Genomic DNA, 17,068 nt, shown 5'->3' with positions numbered 1-17,068 from the left:
TATAAAGTTGTGATAATAGTACCGGCTACAAAATAACAAGATAGCAACAAAAAATGCTTTAGTTTGACCTATGATTGGTCAATTTTTGTTGCTCGTATTTGTTTAAACTAGCAATTTCATTGGATATATATATCAGAAAAATGAAAATCATCAAAGCTATATTTTCTCTCGCTTAAATTAAAGTAGTCAGTGGGTGCAATTTCTAAGACATGAATTTAAAACTCATTATTGTCATTTGAAATAGTTACAAACTACTGATCTTCACAGATGCGTTAATACTTTGCTAATGAGTTTGTTTCTTTATTTCCAGAGGACAGGTTTGGAAGTCATGGTTTGGATACATGGCGGGTTCCTGCAGTTCGGCAATGGAAATGAGCCTGGCTTAAGTCCAACTGCCAAATTGGCACGTAAAATGAACATGGTGTTCGTGTCCATGAACTATAGATTATACACTCTTGGATTCATGGCGTTGGATTTGCTATCAGATGACATATTAACCGATTCGAAAGGAAATTATGGCCTGTGGGATCAATTATGTGCTCTTCAGTGGGTCAAAGAAAATATCCGAAATTTTGGAGGCGATCCTAGAAAGGTAAGTTTCTTACTGACATTGGAATCTATATGTTTCATTGAAAATTATCAACAAAAGTTAAAACATCAACGAATTATTAACAAAGGTTAATTCGTATATGCAATTTAAATGATATTTTAAACGTTGTTGTTGCTTATGTATTTGTCATAGACAAGCCAGCTGAAGAGGTCAGCGATCTTAAGCCAAGTTTTAGCGTCTCTCGTTTCAATAGCGCCATCTAGGGCCAAGAATACGTCTTAGATACTCATGCACCACAGCACTTTTCACGGTGCGGACTTCATTCATACATTTAAAACACTTTTTAAAAGCATCAGGTCGTAATTTAGACCTGAATCAGAGAACGATCACCTCTGTTCTAGTACCCCCAGTGGTATTGTCACGATTTGAGGCTAAGATAGATTTATACATGTACCTGCCGCCTTTTACATGTAGAATGGTTGGCCAGTAGGGTTCGAACTCACAATCCAAGGGATGCGAATCCAACGCTCTACCAACCAGACTATCTTGGTCTATATTTTAAATTATTATACTAAATACTAATACAGGACGTATCCTAAATGCAACTTTATAACTAAATCGGTGAGTAAGTTCGCACATAAGTTGTAGATACATCAGTTTCTTTCAGACAATCTACATTTTCATTCTTTTATAATAAGGGATACTCCTGTTCTATTCTCTTTAGTCCCTTCTGATATCTTTTCTCTTATAAATCTTTTACATTATCATAAATTTGATAACTTATTTTTCCAAAGACTGTATCTTCTCGCCATTGTTTTAATATATATTTTACCAGAAGAGGATGCCGAAATAATAACTCACATGCATCAAATATTTGGTTTGGTAATCTTACAAAAAAAAAAAAAAAGAATGTTCCGAATCGAAAAGATTCAGTAAAGAAGACAATAATGAATCGAAATACCTTATTTTGTTTATTTACTTCTTCTCAATACCAACGTATCACCATATCCAGTATTAAGTTTTCCATTCAATCAAATTCTATTTCCTTTCAGATAAAAATATTATTTACTTAAAACTTAATAAAGCCATGATATCCATATTCAGTATTCACTTTATTTCTTCTTTTCTTCGCACATGATTCTCTTACTTAGAATATAATATTACATCAACGACTACAAATTTCTCATATATTTTGTTATATAAGAAAAAGAAATTACACATAATTATAAAAATTGGTAAATTTGTGTCTTTTCCATTTGTTATTGGAAAATTTTCAAATATTTTCATGCTCGAAGTCAAATTTATGTGAGTGTTTTGCTAGATCATAAGCACATGGAACTGAAGAAAAGCGCAAAACACTCAAGCGAAAGCGCGTTACGAAATTAGATTCAGAAAAAAATAGCTAGCATTTGGGATAAATTACTGTTCAATAAAATAGTTCTGTGCTTGACAATTTTACTTTTAAATTTGATGATAAATTGGATCATATTTCAGTTATCTGGTTATTCAAAGTGAAAGAACATGATCTTAAAATAAATGTTTAATTCCATTATAATTGTTTAGCAAAAATTGTAACATGTAAGGAGTCATAAATATCTATGAATGGCGTATAGATTTCTATGTCAAATTAGGTCTATTATTTCCTAATTATTTTAACTCAAACATATAAAAACAATCGATAATTAATTATTCAAATACAGGTTATGAAATAGAAGTTACAAATGCATACTTCAAGTGATTTTTTTAGATAACAGAATTAACTGTAGTTAGATGCAATAAATGAAATACTTTTCTCAAGAATAGGAACGAATACCGAAACCAATGACCTTCAAAAAAGTTTCTTTAGTGCTCAGCACTTTCTTTTTTTTATCTCAGCTAGAAGCTCTTCCGAAGCCAACATATTTCTAATCGGTACAGATAAAGGTTAGAGGACGCTGCTATTCTCCGAGATCGATGCAGGAGATGCTCTGTGTAAGAATACATATTAGATTACGCCATAAAATTGACTAAATGATTTAAGAAATTTGTCGAATTTATCTTCAAATTAAGAGAATTAATAAATAATTTTATTTGTTGAAATTTATCTTCAAATTAAGAGAATTAAAAAAGTAATTTTATTTGTGGAAATTTATCTTCAAATTAAGAGAGTTAATAAATAATTTTAACTGTCGAAATTTATCTGCAAATTAAGTGAATTAAAAAAGTAATTTTATTTGTGGAAATTTATCTTCAAATTAAGAGAGTTAATAAATAATTTTCTGTCGAAATTTATCTGCAAATTAAGTGAATTTAATAAATATTTCTCTATTAATTTATACATCAATTCTTTTGATCCAAATTAAAATAAATATTACTAGATCTTCATCAATTAAAGCTAGTTTTTATTATTTACTATCATCACAAAGAGGATATTATTCTAATAAACGATAGTAAAACATGGAATACTTTTCAAAAACAAAAATGAAAAATCCCATTTATTTTTAGTAGAGCAATAGAATAACTGAATTCTGCTCTATAAGGATCCTAAAATCCTCTAATATGCAATTTAATGATTATATAAATTGAATTAAACATATAGTAAGCAATTTTCTAAAAACAAAAGCAACAAAATATAATATTAAATCTCATTTTCCTAATATGTATAAATTTAAATATAAAAAAATATTCAGTTTTTTTTTTTTTTTTAACGTAAATTATACAGTTGGCATTCGAATTAAAGAGAATTATATAATATTAAAAATGTATGTTTCATGCTAATTAATATATTAATTCATTTCTAAAATTTAAATACGTTGGAAGTATCAGATATTTTCAGTACAATTAAAATATAAATATCAGTAAGTGTATTTAGAAAATGTTCTCTTAAATGCCGTTATATTTAAAACCTTCGAATGAGAAAGTGCTATAAAATTCTGGAACAAACAAATCAAAAAATATGTGAAATTCATGAAAGCAAACATATTCTATTTGACATCAAACATATTTTATTCGAAGTCAAACACATTCAAACAAAACTTCTGAACACAAAAGCGAAAGTAATTTTATTTCTTACTCAGAATTGGCATTATTTATTTTCCACAGAACAAGAACTTCCCAAACAAGACAGTTCTCCAATTAGAACAAGACTTCTCGGAAACAACCAATAAAACTCGCAGTATACTTTCACAACAATCCATGTTTCCTAGGACTTCCAGCTATTCACCGGCCTAAGCAACTAAAAGGCTTCTCAAGCAGTTTCATTTGATCAAAACTAGAAAGCTAAGTCTCATCTGGCATTACTAAACGCCGGATGACAAGAACTCCTAGAGAAAAAAATGTTCGGAAATAAAAGAGTCCCAAATCTTGAGTATCGTCGGAAGCTTTGATAAAGATGTCTTGGTTAGCAAAACATGGGATTAAATACAGGTTTATAAGTCGGAACTGTATGGACCGGAACAAAGCAATAAAAGCTTTGAGAAAAAAGAGTGAAGTAAATACTTTCGGAGGAAAGAAGGAGCATAATATTTGTTTGTGTGACTTGTATTTTGAAATAAGTAGATTTAAGAGTAAGAAAAGAAGGGGGAGGGAGGTCTTCTTATGCAGCTTAAAAGATAAGTTCTTTAAAACATTTTTTTCATAAAATATGAATTCTTTTTACTTGGAATCATTCTTCCTAAAAATAGGAATTGTGCTTATTATGTTTGCATTCTAAACTCCATAAAGAAAGATTTCTATATCATAGAAACAAGAAACAAGAATTGAAACGAATTCTCCCGAGAGTACAATGATGTTTGATAAAAATTGTTTTAAAAAGTTAAAATACTAAATGAAAATGAAATGTTGTCTGAAAAATTATTTAAAGTTTCATGTCGAAACATACTTTAAAAAAAAATCATAATAATTTTGAATGCTTTAATGAAACTAACAACTAATATTAACCAATCCTGAGATTTCCATGCTATGCAATGACAGAAATATTCGTATGTGTCAATGAATGATTACACCACGAAAGAAATTTTCATAAAAATGTACATTATTTTCTAAAATTATTGAGCAATTTAAATTACTACGGAATGTAATTTTTTGAACTGCATTGTGCAACTTAAATTTTAGGACAATAAACTGTGGCTTGTGATTTAAAGTAAGTTAAGCAGTAAATAAACATCGAAATCATTTTGCCTCCTTTGAAATAAAGTTAAAAATCTTTTAAAGTCAAAGCTATTGGAATAATCTGACAATAGACAATGCATTTCCTAAATAAAGGTTTATAAAAACAGAATTCCTTTGCATTCTTGCCATAAAAGAATAATAAATGCGGTTTGAATTCTACAAATTGAATGTAGGCTTTCAGAGGATTTTCAGAATTCACTCCTCTCCCATTGAAAAGCCAAAATTTTGCAATGTATAATTCCATTCATATAAAAAAAATACTTGACTAATATTAATTTATGAATGGATTTCGTAAGATTGCTCATTAATTTTCATATAGATGAAAATTAATGAGCATATTTTTATGCATAATGAAATGAGCATAATGAAAATATTTTTTGCAATCATTTTATCTTGGACATGAATAATGTTGCAAAATCCATATCAGGAGCATAATCATACTCTAGAATCGTAAACAAATTAAAACAACATAGGAGCTATAATTAAAAGGGTTACAATCAGCATCAGGAACAGAATTAACTGACTCAATTAAATGCATAGCAAGCACAACAACATAAGTATTACTCACTTCTATAAGCTTTAAATTAAAAACATTTTTTATTCTAACTAAAGGCTGTTTGGGAAAAGAAAAGAAAAAGCATTTCTTATTTTCAAAAGACTCACTAAACAAGGGCTTTTCTTCTTCTCTATGCAAACCCATAAATCGTTTCTTCTACTTCATAAAATAAAAAGCAAGAATTGTTGGCTATCCTTACAATTTCCACCCTTCCATTTCTCTAGCAAATAAAAGAAACGCATTAGGCCTAAATGATTATTTATCTGTTTACATAAAAAAGAGCTCACATTTGTTATTCTTTTTTCATAAAAGCGTTATGGCTCCCCGTAGTCCAAAAGTCACCGTCTTTGAAAACGGAACCATGAACTCTTAGGATATGGACACTGCATTGTTTTCCGGGGCAAGTTTAAACGCCTTTCAATCTAGGAAGACAGAAAAACAATTTTACTGTCAAATATTTAATGGAAAATATGTTTCTTCTTAAAAATTTTGTAAAATGTGGACATGCTGGAAAATAACGAAATAATTAATCAACAAATCAACATAAAAATTCAGACCTAATTTAAATTGCCTTTTTTTGTTGTTATCGTATTTAATACACACAATTTATTATTTAATTAGATTGATGTCTTATCTTTAAAATTAAATGTAACAGATTTTTTAGGCATTAATGTACAAAAATGCAGAAATGCAAAAGCTTTCTCAAAACAGATTCAGAATTAGTAGTTCTTCGTGTTGAATTCAGACATAACATAAAAATAACATGAACATATATTTAAGTTACCTTATTTAAATATTCATAACATGAACATAAAATTTTTTAACCTAGTGTTTTCATATATTTAAATTATTTTAGCAACTGTAACGTAAATATAAATTCTAACTACAGATGATTAATATATATTGCATTCTATTAACGAATAATTCTACCATATCTCAAAGAAAAAAAATATTTTCATTATTGAGATTGCAAAAGGTATAAAAAAGTTCCAAGTGTCCAACTAATATTGAATAATTAATATAAGAAACGATATATTAATAGAATTCATTTAAATAAGGTAATTCAACTACAAAATTAAAATATAAAAACTAATTTTAAAAGAATATATTTTTTCTAATAGATTCACGAATAAATTAATATTTTTGAAAGTTTAGCTGTTGAAAATTTGGTTGTTTATCAAGTTATCGAATGAAGTAAACTGAAGTCCATGCTACATTTCAACTTTCTGAAATAAAATCTGATTTCAAATTCATTTATTTGATTAAACTCTCATATGTTATTACGCAAAGCTCATCAATAATCAATTTTTATTTTCCATAGTCCATCTGCTGTTTGTTTTCACTTTGATGCTAAGCACAAAAAGACCTAAATGATTATTTATCTTTAAAAAAAATAACCTTTCATCCGTTATGCAACCTTCAGAAGAGCGTTCGTTATAGCTCCCTGTTGTTTGATAGTCACAATCTAACAGGAAAGGTCATAAACCCTAGAAGGAGAACTTCGTATCGTTTTTCTAACCAAATGTTTAGATGCGCTTCAGTCTGGGAGAAATAAAAAAAGTGTTTTACTGTCGCAAATGTGGAAGGAAAAAGGTTATTCCTTTTTTTTTTTTTTTTTGTATTTTGAAACATGCATATAAAAGAATGTATTTCTCATCCTGAAGCGTCCGTAGCTATTTTTATCTAAGTTTTATTGGATTGAAAGCAACATAATAATACAATAACAAATCTTGTTTTTAATTTGAAAGCAGAATAACGCATGACCTTTTTGGTCTTTTCGCTTTGAAAGTCAATAGTTTTCAAAATTATCTTAATTCGCTAAATGTCTGCCTTATCTTTAAAACAAGTGTTTCCATTATTTTAACAGATAAGGTTAACAGAGAGATTATAAAAAGCGATAAATGAATAAGCAGAGAAAGTATTTCCTTATATTATATTCGGTCAGCTTATAAATTATAAGTTAAATAATGTACCTTGCAACATTTTTACTTTTAAAATAATATTTTATTTTAACAATTTATCTATTAAAAGCATTTTTTTTGTCTGTGACATATTGTTACAAAATATAATATAAAAATATGTATATGCAATTATTATGTATTTATTAAGCATATAAAATATATTTGCATTTGGATCAAAAAATGTTTTTAAAAAAAGATTATAACATTTCATTTTGTGTTATTACATATCACATAAATTGAAATATGAATTCAATCTTTATACAGTTTTACTTCAGGAAATAATATCTAACTATGGAAATGGCGCAAAAATGTTAGAGTTTCGATGTATACATTTTACTTTCATCTTTTGACCTAACTAAAGATTTACTATTCGTTAAAAATTTTAAAATATTTTTAAAAATATTTATAAAAAGATAAAGTCTGTTAAATTTTAAAATTCTCAAAGGAGCCTATTCCTTATTTGGTTTTCAAAGTCAAATAGTTGGAAACATCTCCCTATTGTAATATTATTATATTAAAAAAATTTGCTATTAAACATAGTATAAAAATATGAAGTTTTGCATTTTTTATTTCACTTTAGCCAATGTCAGAGTAAGGATAGTCACTGAGCCGGTATCGCTCCTTATCATATCAAACTCCAATTAATCACTAGTGGAATGCCATTTAAAAAGAAAGAATTGTATGCAAGAAATTGGTCGATATTTGAAGTGGAAACATGATCCTAAGTTACAGACAAGGAATATGCAATTAAATTCCATCATTCATACTATGATAAAAGATAAAAGACAAGATAAACAATTAAAATTTATTCTTTAATAAACACAAGTCCTTTTTTTACAGCCATTGACATGAAATATCATTTTGGATAATTTTATTGACATAATATTCATTTCTGACATATTTGCTTATTGCAATTCGAGTTCAGTGAATTTGGGCAAAATTTATGCAAATTTGAAGCTATTAGAATAATGTCAACAAGAAAATTAATTTAGCCAATTAAATTCCAATTTATATGTATGCGGAAAAAAATCCAAAGCATTATTCACTAGAAGACATATTTAAAATGTTTAACGGCTTTTTATTCTTTAAAAGCTGTTTCGAGATTGGAAAGAAAAATGTCTCTTATTCAGAAAAGGTCGCTAAATTCAGACTCTCCATTTATACTAAGCAAAGGCATAACTTTTCTTTCACAGCATAAAATAAAAACCAAACACTGCTGGTGAACTATTCATTCTTTTCTTTTCATTCCTCTGTGAAGTACAAAAGGGAACGCATTTGACCTAAATGATTATTTATTTGTTTACATAAAAAAAAAGCTCGCATCTATTAATGCGTTTTTCATAAGAGACATTATGGCTCCCTGTAGTCCAATAGTAACCGTCTATAAGAAAAGGGCCATAAACTCGAAAAGGTGAACACTGTATTGTTTTCCGGGCCAAGCGTTTAAGAAATTCTCCTGTCTAGCAAAATAGAAAAGAATGGAGTATTTTTTTTCTTCAGATTCAAAGTAGAAAATATTTGTTCCTACTTAGTATTTTCAAACATACGTTTAAAAGAATGTTTCTATTTTGTTAGAACAGCTATCATGACTTTCCGCTGAAATAATTGGACTCGGTTAGAAAAAAAAACCTGAATAACTTTGCAATGAATCTTGTTTTTAAATCATAAAAAAGATAAAAAGTGTTTCTGCTTTCTTTATGACTTTTGTGGTTAGGATTTTCAATGTTTGTATCAATATATTACGTATCAACAATAGGGAAGACTTTAATAAGGAGGCAGATGCTAGATATCAATTCTAAATATTCTGATTCTAAATTATTTCGGCAAGCAATTTTGAAAATAAAATTTATTTCTTCTTTATTATTACATTTCAGAAATTTTACTCAAAGTTATTAAAAATTTAATTATCTTCCAAAAAGGAATCATAAACATGATTAGATTTCTAATTGATCATGGAGAACTGTTCCAATTAGATTAACCCTAATCAATCTTTTTAGGGCGACGCATACTACACCTCTCATTTTATTCATGACATATCCTTAAGCCCCCTCAAATAACTGGTTTTTATTATTCCTTTATATTTTCACTCATACTGTACATTATCATGTTCATTACTGTACTCCAGATATTTTTCATTCTAAATTTTATCATTTCTTATTATGTTAAAAGTATTCGTATTTTGTCATGATTTTATTTCTTTCAAATTGATTATTATTATGTTTTTATTAATAATAAGTCAATTCTTGTGCACCACAAAGTACGGCACAAGGCTTACAGAAGCAAGTAGAAACAACTACATACATAGATAAAAATATGTGCATATAAAAATAAGGATAAAAACAACAAGAAAAAATAAACAACAAAACTAATTAACAACAACACAACAAATTTAATCATTACTAAAAATATTCAGAAGTTTAAAATAGGATTTGAAATCCAATAATAATAAGAAATTTTATCGAAGCATAAAATAAACATATCCAGGTAATATGAAAAATATCTATTATAAGAAGGCTTTATATAAAATATCAATAAACCTACTTCAATAAGGAACTCCAATAATATCTTCCATAAATTGTCTGCTTCTTTCCCGTAAAAATTCTTAAATCACTCGATATGCAGATGAGGCTTTAATTAAAATAATAAAAATATTTCATTTGCATTTTTGAAATTATGTCGGAAATGGGATGTGTTTTGTAATGCTATATCTAATATTTTTAAATCTTAAGAATGTATATTGCGTATGCATGATCGCAAAGAGAGTAGAAACGCAAATCACTGATTAAATAAAATTTGAGTGATTTGAAAATTTGAATGATTGATGAGGATAAGTATATGTATTGATGAACCTAAGTATATGTATTGATGAGCATAAGTATATGTATTGATGAGCATAAGTATATGTATTGATGAGCATAAGTATATGTATTGATGAGCATAAGTATGAGTATAATTACATCGTTAAAGATTTAAAATAAAGAGTTAATATTAATGATCATTTACAATATATCGAATGATCATTTACAATATATCGAATGATCATTTACAATATATTTACATGAAGCTGATTCTACACAATTATATTTTTTTCTTGATAAAAAAAAATCACCTAAGTAAAAGAATTTAAGAACAGATCAAACAAATACATACGTTTTAACTCATTTTATTACCAACATAAGCGATATTATGACTCATAAAAATCAGATCATTATTGTTTGTAGTTATCCATGATAAATTATTTTTCTTAGTTTTTAATCTTGAAGTATTAAAATAAAAAAAAAAATATTAAGAATTTATAGATAAAATTACCTTTCGCAGTTTTTTTAAAAAAAATTCTGATTTGATCGATATTCTAACTTAAAAGCAGATAATAATGACAATAAGGATTTTAGACTATAAAATGATTTTTGTATGTTATGATATTTTATAGAAAATATTTTTTACCTGAAATATATTATACGTGAAAGAATTTTAAGTCTGAATTACCCGGGTACATTAACTAGTACCTTTTTCAAATTTCTTATGCCCTTTAAATTTGATGTTAATTTACTATTTAAAAATTTCATGAATATTGAAAAATAAATTCAAAATATGAGACAGTTTAAAAGTTTTACAGTTTTTGCTTTTTAATGATCATTTAACTATTTTATTTTTTATTCGATTTATCTATACATTTCTTAAACTATTCATTCATAATCCTTCTGGGGAGAATCGTTTCGATAGGGTTTCTTTTTGATATACACTCAACACTTTTCACAGCTGATTTAGTTTTCACCGTTCAATCCACAGTCACAATAAAAAAATAATGATATCTATACACGAAATTCTCCATGAGCTGAAAGCGCTCCAAAAGTTTTATGTGTTATCCGAATATTTCAGTTTGTGCCAGCTTTTCAGGTCTTCTATAACTCCCGAATGGCCATAAGCGAATTTCAGATACTTCATGCGTTCAGAGTCCCCATTCGATATTTTCCTTCCCTTTTCGAATCTAAGCGATGGGATCTCATTTTCCCTTTAAGACTCGAAGGAATTCCTGACATTTGATTGCTGCATTTCTGTCTGGGAAATGCAGCATTATAGGGGCATCAAAAACTATGCCGATGAATAGGTGAAGATATTTGTATATGCATGCATGCAGTGCAAATGTTATGTGATTATCTGATGCAAATAATCTAAATTAATTTATGTTAGAGATTATGTAATATAATTTGAAGTTGTTTGTATCGTTCATTTGCATCAAAGATAAGAAAGTTAAGAAGTTAAATAAATTAACTACCGTGTATTTGCGATAATTTAATATAAATAAGGTAAAGTTAATTGGAGTTTGAATGTCTAAGCATATAAACAATGAAGGGATCTATCCAAAAATAAATCTATCACTTAGATTAAGATAATCTAATAAATTGAAATATTTAATGCCTAGTAACATAAATTTAATTCCTTTGGAGTGTTTGAAGCATTATTAATGTCTTATAGGGAAAATTGTATAAGTTTATTACGGATAGGCGACACATATTGGCTATTTGATTATTAATCTATAGTTCTTTTAGCGCATTATATTAACTTCAACAGAAAAACTATGCAGGCATTAATAAAACTGATATAGCATTCTGTATGTATATGCGCGCATTCACAAATGCATGTATTGCTATTATATCAATACTTTTAATTTAGATCTAACGTATTTCCTTAGAGCCACTTTCGTAAATCAAACAACTATTTTCTCTTTTCAAAAAAAAAAAAAAAAAAGAACCCTATCAATTACTATTAGAAATCTTATAAGTTTTCAGTAAAAATAAATAGTTTTTATTTATAAATATGTATAATCTAGCATTAAACCCAAATCAAATAAAAGCTAGTGGTATTGGTATCCCTGAAACTTTCACGCATATTATTTAATAAAGGTGTTAGATCCTTCTCGTGTATACAATTATGGACCTTGGATCAGCCGTAAATGCTTTGCACAACATTGGTGAACAATAGTTATGAAATATTGATATTTGACATGAATTTAACATTTTTTCTGAATGCATTATATGATCTTTGGCATTATTAATCCCTGGCCGGCTGTTGAAAGTACCCCAAAATCGAATTCAGACGCTTTTTCTTCAACCAATATAAAACCAAGCTAGACATAAAACTACTATTGTAATCACAAAATCACATATCAAAATTCATATGCTAAGATCGTTGCGTGTTTTATTTATTATGTTTACATGCTTGTAAAAGTACAGACGGACAGGAAATCAACTCCTGGATGGATTTATTCCAAATGTAATAGTTATCTACACTTTAAATGTTAAATCTGTGTGCGGAATTTTGTCCTTCTAGTTTATTTCGATTTGAATTTAGCGTGTTAAATTACTTTATGTATAGTAAGATTGCCAGACAGACTTCCGCTGAATGCATTTCGCTCATAATTGACAGAAATCCACAAATTTGGCATAAAAATCATGTACCAAGTTTATTCTTCTAGCTGAAAGTATTTTTGTATTATGTTTGTCACGGACATAATGTGAAAATGCATTTATCTAATGTGCTTCAAAATGTGTTTTAACCCTTTCTAGGGCCGTGGGAAGTATGCTTCCCACCAAATTTATCAATATTTGTATGAAATTTTGTAGGTTGGCATAAGTTCTGACAATTTTTTTTTTTTTTAGTAAAACAGAAACTTAGATGTTTCAGTTCTTTATCTCACACAAAATGATGTGTCTTGATTTGTTACTTAATTATTAATTAACCAAATTAATTAATTAATCAAATTAAATTTATCTAATAAGCTAAATGAATCCTTTTTCTTATTCTAATTTCAAGCCTAATTTAACTAATTTAACATAACAAGCCTAATTTATTCCAATTTAACATAATATGACTAGAAAAAAATGGCCCTTTAAAGGGTTAAAGGAGGTTTGAAACATGGACATTTGTTAAAGTCTTGAGCTCGAATTTTTCGACAATTGCAATACTTTGCCTATACCTCCCATGCGAGAAAACAAAAAGAAATTAGGTTACCATCACGAGTTTGAATATTTCTGTAAAAAAATTCCAAATGCCACGCTTATATATAGTCCCATATCTTTAAATATGACAGTTAAAAATCTCAAAATGTACGTAATATTTTTGAAAAAGTCAAACTTACCACTTATATGAAATTTAGTATATTATTGTCTTTCAAACAACCTTTATTTCTATGCATTAAAAAATATCTGTAGAATAAAATATCTGTAAAAATACATCTGTTTTAATCGGACTTTCAATCAAAATAATCAAATATTGTATCAAGTTATTTTAAATGTATTGACTACTAACAGAAAGTACAAATAATAGTTATTATTTCCTCAGTAGTTTTAATTTACACTTGAAAATATTTGATACATGAAAAGATACAATTTCAAATCTTTAACTCCTATCGCTCTATATTTGCCACATTCTTCAAACAAATAAATTATAAATATGTCTGAAAATAATCAAGATTCTATTATTTTTCTTCTCCTGTTTGCGAAATAAAATCCAGCACACCTTTGTACATAAAACCGAAAACAACTTCTCCTCAAACAACTCTTTTACACCTCAAACCGTGGTTGTAACTATTAAAATTCCGTCGAAAGCGAAAGGTATTTATCCAACGTCGAATCTTTCTGTTTACTTGAACTAAACAAAAGGATGTTTGATTTCACGTTCAAGCATGACATGTCAGGTAAAATAAAAGAAGCGATGTACATCGGAGGAAAGAAGTTTATCGTACTTTAACAACCACAAACCAAAACTTCAAGTTTCGTTTGACAAGTGAAAAGCAGTATAAGTAGTGCAAGAATATTAAAGAACATTGTTCTTGGCTTTATTCATTAGCGGGAAGAAAATAGAAAAAAGAGTTACGGAATAAAACAACGGCTTAACTTTACATCCCTTTATTAGAACTGAAATGTTTGAGGAGATGGTTCGTTATTTCGTTGATGAATAGGCTTGTCATTTAATATATAAAGTTTAGATTATATCGATTATATTCTGTTTCAATATGTTCCCATTTTACAAAATTCTAAGTGTGCAAAGATGGGATTCATGAATAATATTTTTTTGCTCTTACTTCTAATACGGGTAAAAAATTTTAGAATCTGAACTTAAAGGAATTGGGGATACTATTATCATAAATCAGAATTTAATTATATTCAAATTTTTTAATTATAATCTTATTAAATATTTTTTTAATTATTTTAAAAGTGTATATTTTAATAGATAATAATTTACAGGGATATAAAATTTTAATCTGAGATGACATGGAAAAGGCCAAGATGGTGCCAAAGGCTTCATTCAGATAGAGCTGCAATTTACAAAGTTCGTCTCCAGATAAACTTGGAGTAAATTTTAAATAGAATATCAATCTAGAAAATCAATTCGTTCAAAATTTCAATTGAATTTCGTGCTCAATTAATATAAAACTTTCTTCTAAGGATCAAGAGTCATGTTTTATCTAATACTAGTCAAAGTTAGAAAACAATAATTAATTTTGCTTTTTTACTTAAAATCTAAATAAATGAGTAAGTTTGCAAAAATTAATCACATTTAATACATCTTGTTAACGCATTTGATGATAAATAACATCTAGATAATCTTGGTGTAAAATGTAAATGGGATGTCAGTCTAGAAAAAAGGAATTTGTTGAAAATTTAAGTTTCGTAGTCGAAAATTATAAAGAATTTTTCTAAGAATCTTAAATTCTGTGAGATAACACTAGATACATTATTTATCTAACGCTAGTAAAAGCTAGAACACAATAATTAATTTTGCCTCTTTTTAGATAAAATATTTAAAAAATGAATAAATTTGCAATTAATATAAAACTTTCTTCTAATAATCTCAAGATATGTAAAATAAGTTTTAATACATTATTTATCTAATATTAGTTAAACACAAAGTTACCATTACAAGTTAAAAAGTAACAAATACAAGTTACAAGTAACATTACAAAGTTAAAAAAATAATAATTAATTTTGCTTTTTTATATGAAATCTTAAAAATGAGTAAGTTTGCAAAAATTAATCACTGTTAATGCATCTTGTTTATATATTTGATATTAGGTAACCTTGGTATAAATTGTAAATAGAATATCAGTTTAGAAAAATCAATTTTTTAAAGCTACGTTTCGTACTCAATATAAAGATTTAATCTAAAAATCTTAAGCCCTGTGAGATAACTCTTTTGTAAGTTATTTATATAATGCTAGAAAAAGTTAGAAACCAATAATTAATTTTGTTAAATATTAAATATCATTTTAGATAAAATATTAAAAATCTTTTATATTAGATAAATATTAAATAATTTTAGATAAAATATTTAAAAAATGAAAAAAGTTTGCATAAAATAAATCACTCAAAATGTATCTTGATGCCAAATTTGATAATTATGCAAGGAATTTGTTTTGTTTTTCTACATTTGAAAGGTTCTATCATTGAAAGGTAACATTTTAAAAATTCAATACTTGTCCGAAGCATATAATTTATTTTTATAAATTTACAATTTCTTAAAATTTCTAGGATAAATTTTAGACAATTGAAGAAGATTCTGCTTAGAACTTCGTAGCCGTACACCGTATTATTTCAACATTTTTTTTTAAATATATTCTGTCATGTAATCCATATGAATTTGTCTTATCTAAATTGCCATGCCTTATCCAGTTTATTTTATGATAAGTACATTTTTTTTAATTAGGCAAGGCATGGGTAAAAAATTAAACACGATTTTTTTTTTTTTTTTAAAGTTTGCTTTTGAAAACCACGTGTTTTAACATTTTTTTTAATGGAAATAATGTTTTCTGTACTAACAGCGTTAACATAAGGCCAAAATCAGAACCCTTATCATTTATTCAAGAACCCGTATGACAAATCCATTTTATTTTGTTATGATGTGATGATATCTTCAAAATTTAATCATATCTGCATTCTTGCATATGTTATATAGTATGAGTTGATCATATTTATTTATTATTTATCGCATTCAGTGTATTCGTAAAATATCAATTTTCATTCCATGCAATTTTGAAAGAATGCAATGTGATTTTCTAAAACTTCTTTCCTTGATCTTTCTTAGGTAACGCTTTTTGGTCCAGATGCCGGAGCTGCAAGCATCATGGCTCTGATGTCTTCACCCAAGGCTCAAGGACTCTTTCACTCGGCGTGGCTGATTGGGCCCACTATGGTCTTCAATCGGAGTTTTGAAGAAGTCACAACACATAACAAGGGGCTGTTCTTGCAACGCTCGGGATGTAAAGATGCCCAGTGCTTGAGAAAAGGAGTTGCGCAGGATATCATAGCTGCGCACTTGGGGAAGGATGACGCTTCTTTTAGAATTAGGGATCAGAATGATCTACCCATACAAGGGATATTTCCGGAGCAACTCATTGTTATGGACGGTAAGATAACATTTTATCACCAATTGAACTTAATTTTGTTCCACACGTTCCATAAAAAATGCATATGTTTGATCCTCATAGGGCATCTGAGTTAAATTTGTCCTTTTAGGTGGGAGCAGATGTTGTCCCAGGACCATTTTTTCTTCTGAATATAATGTGTGGGATATTCTATTAATCTAATTTTTACTCTAACATTTTATTCTTAAGAATACTGCAGATGCTGCTAGTAAGAATAGTTTCTTCGTCGAAGTGAAGTGTAATGAAGTTGCTGTTCATATTTCTCTCTTGAAAAGAGATTTTTCATTTTCTTATGATTGGTATAAGTGCTGAATTCTATCATAATTTTCTGTCTTTTCTTTTATTGCTGTAATAGTTAATGAGGAATATAGATGATATACTGACAAAATTCTATCAATAACTTTGCGCCTTTTCTCCTTATTTGCAGT

The 17,068-nt window shown here is 27.7% G+C and overlaps 1 protein-coding gene across 2 annotated transcripts in view; it reads left to right on the top strand.

Moving 5' to 3' along the window:
• The window catches only part of LOC129966030 (para-nitrobenzyl esterase-like), a 267,621-nt gene that overhangs the window by 203,253 nt on the left and 47,300 nt on the right, over nt 1–17,068 (top strand). For both annotated transcript variants that reach the window (XM_056080378.1, XM_056080377.1), the window contains exons 6-7: nt 311–592; nt 16,301–16,622. In XM_056080378.1, coding sequence (XP_055936353.1) covers nt 311–592; nt 16,301–16,622 — 604 coding nt within the window. The remainder of the gene's footprint in view (nt 1–310; nt 593–16,300; nt 16,623–17,068) is intronic.

The sequence above is a fragment of the Argiope bruennichi genome, chromosome 4 (genome assembly GCF_947563725.1).
Source record: "Argiope bruennichi chromosome 4, qqArgBrue1.1, whole genome shotgun sequence".
Taxonomy (NCBI): Eukaryota; Metazoa; Arthropoda; class Arachnida; order Araneae; family Araneidae; genus Argiope; species Argiope bruennichi.
The sequence above is the reverse complement of the archived record's forward strand: the minus strand, read 5'-3'. Positions and strand labels throughout refer to the sequence as shown.